At 44.3% G+C, this 14,774-nt stretch overlaps 1 protein-coding gene across 1 annotated transcript in view; it reads left to right on the top strand.

The window, feature by feature from the left end:
• Window positions 1-14,774, top strand: part of kcnh5b (potassium voltage-gated channel, subfamily H (eag-related), member 5b) — a 327,530-nt gene that overhangs the window by 115,594 nt on the left and 197,162 nt on the right. The window contains exons 5-6 of the mRNA XM_078233204.1: window positions 2,560-2,675; window positions 3,680-4,072. Coding sequence (XP_078089330.1) covers window positions 2,560-2,675; window positions 3,680-4,072 — 509 coding nt within the window. The remainder of the gene's footprint in view (window positions 1-2,559; window positions 2,676-3,679; window positions 4,073-14,774) is intronic.

The raw sequence follows: 14,774 nt of genomic DNA, 5'->3' as shown, positions 1-14,774 counted from the left end.
AGGGGCCTGATAGCTCATTGTCTGTCAGACTCTGCTGTTGAAATTGCACATGTGCAGCATCATTACATGTGCAATATCTCCCTCTGTGGGCTGGCTGGCAAATTAAGCCCAGCCCACTGCCTGCACCAGCTAGAAGCAGTCTAGTCCATACTTTCAATGACTAAGTGCATAAGATTGGGCATGAAAACTCACCCAAAAAACAGACCAGGAACTCTCCCATTTTCATGCCAGCTGGAAACTTAGGATCAATCTCATAAAATTCTGCCCATTGTCTCTCCATGTTTTTCCTACCAAAATGCACCATGCCACAATTCTCTGCATTGAACTTCATCTTCCACCTATCTGCCCACTGCACCAACTTGTCTATGTCCTTTTGAAGTTCGACTCCATCCTTCTCACAGTTTACAATGATTCCAAGTTTTGTATCATCTGCAAACTTTGAAATATCTAATCACATCAGTATTTAAATCATTAATACATATCAGGAAAAGCAAGGGTCCCAATACCAACTCCTGAGGAACTCCACTACAAACCTTCCTCCAGTCCGAAAATATCCTTTGACCATTACTCTCTGTTTTCAGCCAATTTTGTATTCACGTTGCTTTTGCCCTTATATTCCATAAGCTATAACTTTTCTCACACGTCTGTTGTGCGGCACTGTGTTGAATGCCTTTTGAGAGTCCATGTACATCACATCAAGAGCGTTACCTTCATCTACCCTCTTTTACCTCTTCAATAAACACCAGCAAGTCAGTTAAACATGATTTCCCCATTAGAAATCCATGCTGGCTCTTCCTAATGAACCCATATTTTTCCATGTGACTACTAATTCTATCCCGATTAATTGTTTCTTGAAGCTTCCCAATACTGAAGCTAAACTGACTGGCCTGTAAGCTGGATTTATCTTTACTACCTTTTTGAATAATTTTCCAGTCCTCTGGCCCCTCCCTTGAATCTATGGAAGACTGAAAGATTATGGCCAGCACCCCTGCAATTTCCACTCTCACTTCCTTAATTATCCTTGGGTGCAGCTCATCCGGTCCTGGCGTCTTGTCAGCTTTAAGTGCTGATGGCATGCCCAACAGTTCCTCCTTTATTAATTTTGAACCCATCCAGTGACAGAGTTTCCTCTTCTGTGGCTTGGCCACTTTCTGTGCTGGACCATTCTGTAATTCTATAATTTGATTCTATGCATGCGGAGTGTGTTCAACATCTTCATCTAATTTTGAGAAAAATGTTTTTCCACTTGTTTTACAAATAGACTCGACAAAACACCGTATCAAAGTGCTTTGTAGGAACATAAATCAAACACGACTTTGCTGCATTGACGATTAAAAGGTTCACCAGACTATTCTTCTGATAAAAGAATGTCCTATTGAAATGTAACCAACTAGGCCTATCAGCCGCAACATAAATTTCATTAAAAGCACACAGTTACCATTAGAGATTAAACTCCCTGGACCCCAATATAAATCATTGCATTGACTTCCTCTTAATGTTACAAGAGCTTCCACCTAAGTGTGTGCCAGCAGACAAAGTCAATATGTGTCAATGGTTAGCTTCAACTGAAACATTATTGTGCGGTGATTAGCAAAGATATTGGAATGGACAGTGGGATAGAAAGACAATTCATCTCATTCTGCACATGCAACCTCCAACTGATTAGGAACATTCTCACAATGAGTGCAGCATTTTGTTACCTGGCATTGGAAGGATTACGCCAAAAAGAAAACCTACAGGTTTTTTTGTCCCATTCATTGTTCCCTGCTCACACTCCCTTAAGTTACCTCTTCCCTGTAACACTACATTCTGCACTCTCGCCTTTCCTTCACTATGAACGGTATGCTTTGGCTGTATAGCATGCAAGAAACAATGCTTTTCAGTGTATACATGTGACAATAATAAATCAGATGAAATCAAATGAAATCAAATCAAATATCCAGTACAGCTAATGTTGCTTCCTTAACACAGCTTGTCAATCCACATAAGACCACTTTGGAACAAGCACGGCTACTATTTCCAGAAAAATAGAGTGGAACGTAACAACAACGTGCCCCCTGGTGTGTCAGGGGATGCGAGTGAACAGTGTACCACATTTCCACTTGTTTTTTTTTTCAATCAATCTTCCAAACTTTTTGGGCATCACTGTGTGGCCATTCCTTTCCCTCCTTCACTTTCACAACGCAGAGTAGTATTGGCAGCACTGACATGCAACCAACACAGGCAAAATAGATTTCAGGTAGCAATTTGGATAGTGCCGACTGTGACGTTTTGCACCCACAGTATCAATTTTATACAGTTGCACATGAAATGGCTTACAACAGTAACGATGTAGATAGGTATTAACTGGGTGCTTAAAATTACATTGGCTGACTGTATGTGCACTGTCCAAAAGAAATTAACTAATAGATGCTCAGTAACATCTATTTTAAACTGGCGCAGCTTTATTATGTCACAGTTGAAAGACTGTTCTTTGCAACAGCTAAAATTGCAGCATTGTGTGGACGGTGTGGGTTACTGGACTCGGTAGTCACTGTCTCTTTTTTTTTCTGTATAAAGGGTGGGCGAAATTTGCTCGACTAACAAGAGCGTTGACAAACAGTCGAAGTGTCCTGCAGCAACTGACTCCGATGAACAAATCTGAAGGGGTCCACAAACATTCACGTTTAGCGGAGGTGAGCATCGAATTCCACGTCTATACTTCGGCTCCATTTTTTTTTCCTCAGAGCCTTCGATCCAACAGAAACAGAAAGTTTCTCAGGCGAAGAAACGCAATCCTGCACTGGGATTGGCAGTCTCATCATTTGATTTCAGCAAAGAATTCTTCATTCCTTACCAAGAAGCCAGTCATTTCACTGATATTAGTTCAGCCCTCGGGCCAAAGCCTGGCTCACCTCCAGAAATCAGTTCCTCCGGTACAAACGTCGGAGGGGTTGGGGGGGTTGGGGGGAGTGGGAAGGGACAGGGACAGATATAGAGTGATCCCGATCTTTTCCCTTTCACTGTGGGCAGCGTGGTGGCACAGTGGTTAACACTGCTGCCTGACAGCACCAGGGTCCCAAGTTCAATTCCAGCCTTGGGTCACTGTCTGTGTGGAGTTTTCACTTTCTCCCCGTGTCTGCCTGGGTTTCCTCCGGGTCCTCCAGTTTCCTCCCACAGTCCAAAGATGTGCGGTTGGGGTTGATTGGCTGTGCTAAATTGACCCTCGTGTCAGGGGGACTAGCAGGGTAAATGTGTGGGGTTACAGGAGCGGGGCTTGGGTGGGATTGTGGTCAGTACAGACTCGATGGGTCGAATGGCCTCCTTCTGTACTGTGGGGATTCGATGATTCTGTTCTATGATTCTAACATCACTGTGATTTCAGGGTGCTTTCTGGGAAAGCTGCAGCTAGGGCAACACCTTACAGGGGTGCAGGACTGATGGTGTTACTTAAATGAGACAGAATGTGTGCAGGGTGGGTGAGTGGGTTTGGGGGGCAGGAGGGAGGTGGTGGAGATCAGAAAGAGAAAGATAGTTCCTTTCCTTAAAACCTCCATTTGGAAAGTTTGCTGTGCGTCTCAACACAATGTTGATGCCTCGCGGCGTTTGAAGGCAGATTAAATTCCGAAGCATTATACTTCTTGATGCTGTTAAAAAGTTTGGATAACGTGTTATGATGGTCAATTTTCCTGCATTTCAGGTTCTGCAACTAGGATCCGACATCCTTCCTCAATATAAGCAGGAGGCTCCGAAGACTCCGCCGCACATCATCCTGCACTATTGTACATTTAAAACGACCTGGGACTGGATCATCCTTATTTTAACCTTCTACACTGCAATTATGGTTCCTTACAACGTGTCGTTCAGAACAAAACAGAACAACATTGCTTGGCTAGTGCTGGACAGTGTGGTTGATGTGATATTCTTAGTGGATATTGTCTTAAATTTCCACACGACGTTTGTGGGTCCTGGAGGAGAAGTTATATCCGATCCTAAACTAATCAGAATGAACTACTTAAAAACCTGGTTTGTGATTGACCTGCTGTCCTGTTTGCCATATGACATCATCAATGCTTTTGAGAATGTGGATGAGGTAAGTCGATATATCTAAATTTATAACAGTGAAAGCAGCAGAGATCTGCTTCCCTTAGTGCAGTGTTTAGCACTGTGCTGTCAGTGTAAGGTTTGATTTGCGGCAAACCTTTGTAATGCGGCCCTGTTAGAGCTAAATTAATGTTATTGATTTCACACACTTTTTCTTGTACCTCCTACATCATGTACAGCAGAAGTTCAGGCACTTTGGCGGCTTTTGCGAGATGTTGCTTTGCGATTAAACCAAAAGGATGGTACCCTGTCCGTGAACCCGAGCAAGGAGTGCACAAAGAAGGGCGGCATGGTGGCACAGTGGTTAGCACTGCTGCCTCACAGTGCCAGGGACCCAGGTTCGATTCCAGCCTTGGGTGACTGCGTAGATTTCCTCCGGGTGCTCCAGCTTCCTCCCACATTCCAAAGATGCGCAGTTAAGGTGGTTTGACCATGCTAAATTGCCCCTTAGTGTCCAGGGATGTGTAGGTAATGAACAGGGTTACAGGATTGGTTTGGGGGGGGGGCTGCACTGCAGGGATTCTATGGAAAAATAGGTACCTGCGATAAACTGAAGCACCAAATGGAGATGTAAAAGAAACTCGCTGATCAGATTTACAGGAAAAGCACAGGAACACACATATTTTCCACTTAAATAGGTTACATTACAACATAGATCAGGTATTCAATTATCTAGATAAATAGAGCAGTGCAAGTGTTAAAATGGATGAATTTTCAAGGTTGCAAGATATGTTTCGGTGAAGTAAAAGTTGTAAGAAAAATGATCGCATGTTAAAGATCCAAGAACGGCCAGCTGAAACACCTTGTTGCTCTAGTTATTATCATTGGAGATAAAACACAAATACTGGATATCTGGAATACTAGAAGTGATTTCCAGATTGCCAGAATCTGAAAGAGAGAGAAAGCTCCTTTCCTTATAACTATTACAATTAGCCTGGAGTAGGACTGACAACAACAGCCAGTATTTTCTGCTTTTGTTAGAATAATAATTGGCCTTCTTAAAACCGACGTCAGAAACTGCTCCAGTGCAATTTGCTTCAGGTACCAGATAAAATACCTTATTGATGTTCAAATAGGTCACCTCCTATGTAGGTTGCATCCTAGACTAAAGTCCTTTCCCAGGAACAAGTTGATTCGACTGTAGATTCACAGCATATATGTGGCATTATTCTATGACCAACTCTGAAGCTTTTTTCAGGAAAGTTATTTCCCCTAATTTTTCATTCAGTCAACAGAGTGTAATGTGAGTGAGAATTTTATCGGACGTGAGTAATCCTATCTAGCTGCTTCATCTGGCTTCTAGTGCATTATGTGAGGCTGCGTACGTGCATCTAGGATAAAGTTAGCACTGCTGCCTCACAGCGCCAGGGATCCAGGTTCAATTCCAGCCTTGGATGACTGTCTGTGTGCAGTTTACACATTCTCACCGTGTCTGCATGTGTGGGTTTCCTCCGGATGCTCCGGTTTCCTCCCACAGTACAAAGATGTGCAGGTTAGGTTGATTAACCATGCTAAATTGTCTCTCAGTGTTACAAGATGTGTCAGTTAGGGGGGATTAGTGGGGGTAAATACGTGGAGTTATAGGAATGCTCTTTCGGATAGTCGGTGTAGACTCGATGGGCCTAATGGCCTGCTTCTGCACTGTAAGGATTCTATCATTCTGTGATTCTTCTGTTAGTGGACCCACAGCAACTGAGATTCATGTTGATTTAAGGGAATGCTCCATTATCCCTTTTAGATCATGTGGAACAGTTTTAAGGGTAACTTTTCATCTTTAACACTCATTGTGCAGAGTATTGTGCACTGGGACCATCTGTCAGGAATTCAGATGGGGACTGATTCAGGGTGGATAGAAAATCATGGGGATACCCTGTATTGCGATTTGGATGTGGATCTGCTGGCATGCAAAGCTCGATGCTACAACTCTAGGGATGAAAATTGACACTTTTCATTACTTGACAAATTTAAAGGTGATCATGGGAATTCTCTGTGGTATGTTGAGCATTGTCACCACGTAAGTGCGTAATGAAATATCTGATACCCCAAAGCACAACATGGAGATGCAGATAAGAGATGTGAACACTATTAACAATAGTACTCACCTCTGAAGAAGATACTGAAAAAAAAGAGATTTGCATTTATATAGAGAGACACAGATACAGAGAGAGAGAGAGACAGACAGATGCAGAGAGAGAGACACAGATAGAAACAAAGAGTACCTTTCACGATCTCAGGATATCCCAAAGTCCTTCACAGTTAATGTTTTACTTTTGAAATTTAGTAACTGTTGTAATGTAGGAAAATTGATAGCCAATTTGCAAACACAGCAAGATCCAACCAACAGCAATGTGATAATGGCCAGATATCTTTTTAAGTGATGTTGAATATGGGGTAAATATTGGCCAAGACATTAAAGACAACACCCCTTTTCTTTGAAATAATCCCATGGGAACTTCTCCACCTGTGAGAACAAATAGGGCCTCATCCAAAGGACAGAGGCTGGGATGTGGGCGCCAAATTTCGCAAGAGGCCAAAAGCAAGAATCTTGCTGGCAAAATCTTGTGATGCAATCTCATGACAGTGAAATGATGTAGTTCACACCCAGGAAGATCATGGAATTCATTTAAGTGCATTACCATGTCGCTAGTGGGCTTCCTCGATGTATCGTCCCCCAACATGCTGATCTCCCCGTCGCCAATACGATATCACATCAGCGAGGTTCACAACAGGTCTGGAGCAAACGTGAACCAGGCGAAGAGGCCTTGCTGGGGGCGTACAGGTAAGTACAGCCCCAGGGGAGAGGGGGGACATGTCCGGGCAGTACCCTGGCACTGCCTGGGTACTGTCCCTGGCATTGCCTCCGAGGGCAGTGCCAGATAGCAGTGCCAGGGTACTGCTGGGGGCACTTCCTCTAGAAAGGGTACATGGTGGGGGTTCCTATGTACTTGGGGTTGTAATTGATCAGAGGACTCCAAGAAATGCAAAATGTATTTGTGAGTTGGACATAGTGGGGTGGATTTCCAATGGTACCACTGGTCATAAAAGGGTTCATATTGACCCCTAAATTGAGTGGGTTTGAGTCAGGTGAAAATGTCAAACACAAATCCGACCCATCTGAAACTTGCCTATCTGCTTTTAACAGTTGCTGGACCCTTACTGATATATTTCAATCAGGCTGTGTGCCACAGATTTTACCTGCCTTCCAGCTTTAATGCTGGTTGACCTGATTTCCCAAGTCTGAGGAAACCAGGCTGAAGGGAAGCAAGGATAGTTGAATGGAATTGGGTTTTTCCAGCACTGCTCCTGGGCTAGAACGGGTCGGAGTTCTTCACCTAGCCTCCAAAGCCTCCCTTCTAACCTCCTCTGATTAGACCCTCCCGAAATGTTCATGTCTTGACGTCCCCCTTCAATGCCTTTGACCTTGCAACACACAATTTCTCCAAGTTCTTCCAACAAATCCATCCCATTATCTTCCCAAGGTAATTTCAAATTTCCTCCGCTATTCGCAGTCTCCCTGATAACACCCCCCCCCCCCCAACACCACCTCTCCCCCCATCACCCCAAAGACCGTTGCAACTTACCTTCCGCCCATTCCCTGGCCTTTCTGAATTCCTCAAAGCCCTGGCCTCCAAGATCTCCATCTCCCCCCCTGCGCTTATTGCTGGGCAGGAGGCAGAGGAAACAATTCAGAGGCTTGGAGTTAAAAACCCACTGGGCTTGTGGTAATCGGGACTTTCCGCTTTCCTGGCCATAACCCGACCACTCAACACCCGGGTCAAGCTCAACGTGTCACCCGAGGAGAGTGCATGGAGAACATTTGGGCAAGGAGGATTCCATGAAATTTATGCACTTCGCCCAATTTTGCTTTGAGTTAAATTTATCAGAGGAAAATTGGGCGGGCTCTGTCACAGGTGATTTTTCTTCCTATTTTGGGAAATTTATACTGTATATCCTGGGCGGTACAGATAGAAACTCACCTGAGCGTTTTACCATGATTCTGCCTCAATAATGAATTAGTCACCACTCACAAGCATCCGATCCGCTTTTCTAAAAGGCTCAAGACTCTGACCTGGGCAATGTAAAATAGAAGGAATGTGTAAATACTTAACATGTGCAACAGGAGTTATTTGCTTATCACCATTCCAAATGCCAGCCTCAGGATTCCTATCTAGCCTGGTAGCTATGAGGTGGAGATACTGGCATTAGACTGGGGTGGGCACAGTAAGAGGTTCTCACAACACCAGGTTGAAGTCCCAACAGTTTTATTTGGAATCACGAGCTTTCGGAGCATTGCTCCTTCATCAGGTGACTCACCTGACAAAGGAGCAGCACTCTGAAAGCTCGTGATTCCAAATAAACCTGTTAGACTTCAACCTGGTGTTGTGAGACTTCTTGCTGTAGTCTGGTAGCTGCCATTGAGCCCCCAAACCCTTAATCTCCTTCATTATTACTATTTTTTGATGACTTTTAAACTCCTTTTTTGCTCAAACATTAGATGCACAATTTATATGGACAGGCTTCTGTTCATGAGTATTCCATGTGGAAATGTCAGAAGATGGCACAGACATTAAAACCACATCATTGTTGCCACATTACAATGTTGCCGGGGAATTGGCTGTATGTAAAAGATTCATTCAAAGGGCAAGGTTTTTTAGACCACTTCACTCTAGATCTTAAAAAAAGAATTCTGCCTCCATTCAAGTATTCAGGAATCTTTGAGATAACTTAAGTTTTCTGCTGCTGTCTTTTCCCCGGCAGTTCCAAAAATAAAGCATAAGGATCAGCCCTTATATAAGGATTTTGGAGGAAGCTAAGACTGAGAGAGATTTCAGATGGATCTGAAGTGTTCTTTGTCGTTCCACTGGTGTACCTTCACACCTGTACCTTCAGTTAAAGATGCTCAATGCTTTGCTGGGGTAGAAGGACGTTTTAAAAATTTGTTCATTTTACGGGATGTGGGCGTCGCTGGCTGGGCCAGCATTTATTGCCCTCCATTTCAGAGGGCAGTTGGGAGTCAACCACATTGCTGTTGGTCTGGAGTCACATGTAGGCCAGACCAGGTAAGGACGGCGGACTTCCTTCCCTGAAGGATATTAGTGAACCAGATGGGTTTTTACGACAATTGACAATGGTTTTATGGTGATCATTAGACTTTTAATTCCAGATTTTCTTTTACGTTATTCAAATTTCACCATCTGCCGTGGTGAGATTCGAACCTGGGTCGCCAGAGCATTACGCTGAGTTTTTGGATTCTACTCTAGTGACAATACCACTACGCCACTGCCTCCCTGGTGGAGCAACTCATAGGGGAGGCTGCATTAGGGTGACTAACAGTGATGCTGATATGATCTTTGGAAGCATAGTGTGCCTTGGCGGCACTCCATGGAGCAAAGATAATAGTTTGCCAGCATAGTCTGATCAACTGCGCCTGCAAAATGCCACCGACCATATTCCGTGGCCCTCACACATCTACCTGTCAATGCCTGTGAGGAATTGAATCCAGAGGGCAGTAAGCCAGATGCGGAGCTGTGTCACCTGCTGCAGGGAAACCAGCCAATATGCAGCTTCAGGTTAACTCTGCCAGTGACAGCACCAATTAACTGTGGCCTCATACATCTCTTCACCTCCTTCCATACGCGCCACAAGTCTGCCTGGGAGGATAGCATCGGCTTTGTTCAGCAGCTTAGGTGTGGGCTGCAGATTCTTTCACATGCTTCTAGATTAGATTTTGATTCATCCTCGCTGTTTCCTCTCTGGGCATAAAAGCCGACAGTTTTGTTTTAAGTCGTTTTAAAGGTTTGAAGAATTTTCCAACCGTCACTTACCTTCAGATCTCCATGCCTGCTTTAAATCGCAGCTGAGTTGCAATTTTCCAATTCCTTCCGCCTGCTCCCTCCAGTAGGTTATTGCTTTGCAGAGCTTCCTAACAACGCTTGGCGCTGTGAATAATTATGCTGATGAGTTCACCAGAGAAAATCGCATGCTGTGCAGGTATTGTTCCTCATCCATGGAAATTAAAAATGTCCAAAACTACTTATGTCCAAGTGCTGACGGTGAGAATTGTTACGTTGTTGCTGAGCTTTGCACTTGTTTCTAGAAACTCGGGAGCAAATTGCACCCCCGCTGGAAAATCAAAACCATGGCCTGCTCGCCTCCTTTTGCCACCAATTGTGTGTGTGTGTTTTTTTAAGAATCTATAGTTTTAAGTTTATTTATTAGCATCACAAGTAGGCCTACATTAACACTGCAATGAAGTTACTGTGAAAATCCCCCACTCGTCACACTCCGGCGCCTGTTCGGGTACACCGAGGGAGAATTTAACATGACCAATGCACCTAACCAGCACGTCTTTCGGACTGTGGGAGGAAACCAGAGCACCCGGAGGAAACCCACACAGGGAGAACGTGCAGACTCCACACAGACAGTGACCCAAGCCGGGAATCGAACCCGGATCCCTGGCGCTGTGAGGCAGCGGTGCTAACCATGTGCCACCGTGCCGCCGACCAGATGTATGGTAAGCAAGTGTTAGTCTCCACGTTTATCTGGTTCCAAACCAGGGAGAGTAGGTGCTGTAAGTAGCCTGACCTTAATCAGACTTTCATTCTGAATGATTGGTTTTGAGAGGCAGTTCGACTGTAGTGCCTATCAAAAGGGAAAAAAAAAGGTAAATGTTGAGAAGGATAACAGGATGCTGAAGAACATGATATGAATATTTTTCAAGTAATAAATAGTATAATGCTATAGCAGGTGCACTACTCACAGTGAATGGTGTTGTCAGGAGTTATGTGATTGAATCGCAGTAACAGATAAAGGTTACTGCACTGACTGGAGCTCCCAGCAGCCAGCTGACACAAGTGATAAGACTCAGACATTGACATGATGGCACTATCTAGCTATTCGTGTGACAAACAGAATCTTACAGGAGGCTATTGCAATTTTCGCTGAAGATAGCCATTTTGCACTTTAATAACCAACGATGTGCATTGTATGAATATGCAGTAACGGTCAACAGAGCCCCAGGTGCCATTTTGCAATATTCCTGAAACTTTAATTATTAAGACGATGCTGGTCCCAATAACAAAACTGTGACAAGTTCTGACCTGCATCAGAAACACATCTTACGCACAAAAATCATGCTGTACGATGTACTAGTAACGGTGGACACAAGAAATTGCCCCGTGTGCTATTTTAGGACGTTAATGCCTTCATTTAAAGCAGGAGGTAGATTATGTTTCTGCTGATATTTGCACATCATGATTTAACTCCCGGAGTTTGGAAATGCGACTGGCGCCAGAGCACAAATGGGCAGAATTGCACAGGCTGGCTGGTGTACATCCCGTCTGATGTTCAGTTCTATCGAAATCACTGGCACTGAACATCAGGTGAGGTGTGTAACAGGTAAACAATACAATTCCCCCCATATTTCGTCAAGGTGAATTTGTATCCCAGGGGGTTAAATTCTCTCTGATAGAGCTGCGTCTTTGCGTCTTCACTTAATTCAACTATTTAACTTGGACTGTTGAATTTTAGCCAAACACATCAAACAGTGCACTAACAGAGCAAATGGAAGCTTTGCTGTCCCTTGGAGGGGCAGTAATTAGATCCTCCTGATAGAAGCTTCTAAAAGAAAGTCAATAAGCCCCTCGAGCCTGTTCTGCCAATCACTGAGATCATGGTCGATTCGGACCTAGTTCCATATACCCACCTTTGTGTCATATCCAGTCATACCTCCAATTAACAAATACTTCAAAATCTTCCATTTGAAATTAACAATTGATTATGCATCCATTCCAATACCGATCATGAAAGGTCTGGCTCTAATTTTTAGACTATGGCCCTTGAAACTATAAAGTAGTTTCTCTTTATCTACCCAATCTGTTCCACTTAATAGACTGTGATCCCTCTAGTCGGAAATGCTTAACACCAAGTCATATCTGGATTTCGGTATTTTCCGGATAATTGAATGATGTTAGAATATCTAACCACAGGTGTGTGCACCGGGTAAACACTGTAGATGTAAATACTTACCTGAACAGTGAGCAAACATTATGCCTGGAATTCTCCGCCTGTCTACCCCAACCATCGAGGACGGAGAATGCGGCACTCAGCCAAATCTCCGTTCACTGCAGCGGGACCGGAGAATCCCAGCTGCCGGCAAAGTCAGAGAATTTCGACCTATAAAGCAGTAATGAAAGTTGTTTTACTTATCTGAACACTCTTCCATTGTTCCTCTCCCAAAGTGCTGCACCAAAATGATGCCGATGGTGTCGAGGGAATGCTCAACAAATTTCTGGACAACTGGTGTTCCTGAAGAATAGGTTGCCAGACCAGAGAGGTTACAGTGTTTCTTGAAAACTTTGATTAAATCGCTGAATAACCTTCTAAATTCCAGGGAATACAATCCTGGCATACGTAATCTCTCTTTGTAATTTAAACCTTGGGAGACCAGGTATCATCCTGGTGAATTTAGGCTGCACCCTTTCCTAGGCGAAGATATACTTCAGAATTTTCTAGAGTATAGAATGATATTAGACTGCCTGGATGTCCTCGTACACCAGTCACTAAAAGCAAGCATGCAGGTACAGCAAGCAGTTAGGAAGGCAAATGGTATGTTGGCTTTCATTGCAAGAGGGTTTGAGTACAGGAGCAAGGATGTCTTACTGCAGCTATACAGGGCCTTGGTGGGACCACACCTGGAGTACTGCATGCAGTTTTGGTCTCCTTACCTAACAAAGGAAGAACTTGCCACAGAGGGAATGCAGCAAAGGTTCACCAAGCTGATTTCTAAGATGACAGAATTGTCATGTGAGGAGAGATTGGTTCGACTGGGCCTGTTTTCACTAAAACTTAGAAGAATGAGAGGGGATCTCATTGAAACGCATTAAATTCTGACAGGGCTGGACAAATTGGATGCGGGGATGGTATTTTCCCCGGCTGGGGTTTGTGGTACAAGGGGTTATTGTCTCAGGTTATGGGGTAGAGTATTTAGGACTGAGATTAGGAGAATTTGTTTCACTCAGAGGGTGGTGAACCAGTGGAATTCTCTACCACAGAAGGCCGTGGAGGCCAAATCGCTGAGTGTATTTAAGAAGGAAATAGATTTCTAGACTCTAAAGCATCAACGTGCGTGGAGAGAGAGCGGGCGTATGGTGTTGAGATAAGAGGATCACCCATGACCATATCGACTGGCAGAGCTGACTCGATGGGTCTGCTCCTGCTTTCATTTTCAATGTTTCATTGTTTCCTAAGTTTTAGCATCCAGAAATGTGCACAGCGTCCAGACATATGTAACAAGGGCTTTGTAAAGCTGAAGCTTTATTCTGAAGTATCCATGGCTCAGTTGGCAGCACACTTACCTTTGAGTCAAATGTTCTGCGTTCAGGTCTCACTCCAGGGCTTGTGTTAAAAAATCAAAGCTGACACTCCAGTGCAGTACTGAGGGAGCCACTGCACTGCCAGAGGTGCTGTCTTTTAGATGAGATGTTCAGCAGAAGCCCTATTGGATGTAAAAGATCCCATGGCACTGTGTTGAAGCAGAACAGTGGAGTTCTAAATGGAGTCTTGGCCAATATTTACTCCTCAATCAACATCACAAAAACAGATTATCTGGTCATTATTTTTCCTTTTTTATAAGCAGGCAATTCGACCCTTCTACTCTGCACCTACTCTCTGACAGAGCATCTTACCCAGGCCCTATCCCCGTAACCCCACACATCTAGCCCACCAATCCCCCCTAATTTCCACATCTTGGGATACAAAGGGGTGATTGAGCATGGTCAATCAACCTAACCCACACATCTTACTGGACTGTAGCAGGAAACCGGAGCATTCAGAGGAAACGCATGTGGACATGGGGAGAACATGCAAACTCCACACAGTCACCCAAGTCGGGAATCAAACCCAGGTCCCTGGCGCTGTGAGGCAGCAATGCTAACAACTGTGCCATTGTGCCATTTCTCAAATCCATAACCCTTTTACACTTTCCCAATGTGGTTTTCAACCTGCCTCCCCTTTCTACCCGTGCCTTACTTGCTGTCAAACGGCCAACACTTTATCCTCCCCATCACTGTTTTCACCTTTGCCTCCTATGAACTTGAGGCCCCTCATGACTAGATTGGAGGGAGAAGAGTAATACTAGAGTAATCCGAGCGCTGCCCTTCAAAATGAAAGTAACTATTGGAATTGTTCCCTGCAAGGACCCGGGTTCAATTCCGGCCTTGGGTCACTGTGTGGAGTTTGCATTGTTCTCCCCGTATCTGCATGGGTTTCCCCCGGGTGCTCCGGTTTCCTCCCACACTCCAAAGATGTGCGGGTTAGGTGGATTGGCCTTGCTAAATTGCCCCTCAGTGTCAGGGGGGGCCAGCAGGGTAAATACGTGGGGTTGCGGGTATAGGACCTGCGGGGGATTGTTGTCGGTGCAGGCTCGATGGGCCGAATGACCTCCTTCTGCACTGTAGGGATTCGATGATTCTAAATATAATTTTAATTTGATTTTGTTAGGATCTGAATAGCTAGCTGAGCTCTTGATGTAACGAACTGGACGCAAACTCCAAAAAGATGCACCGATACGTTTTTGTAAAAAAGTATTTTTGTTGGGGAAAAAAACCTAAATTTAGATTTTGGCTTCAGAGCTTTGTTGCTTCCAATTACCATTTTTAGTCTTTCAAGGCATGAACTGCCATTTGCAGATG

Source organism: Mustelus asterias, chromosome 18 (genome assembly GCF_964213995.1).
Source record: "Mustelus asterias chromosome 18, sMusAst1.hap1.1, whole genome shotgun sequence".
In the NCBI taxonomy this organism is placed as follows: Eukaryota; Metazoa; Chordata; class Chondrichthyes; order Carcharhiniformes; family Triakidae; genus Mustelus; species Mustelus asterias.
The sequence above is the reverse complement of the archived record's forward strand: the minus strand, read 5'-3'. Positions and strand labels throughout refer to the sequence as shown.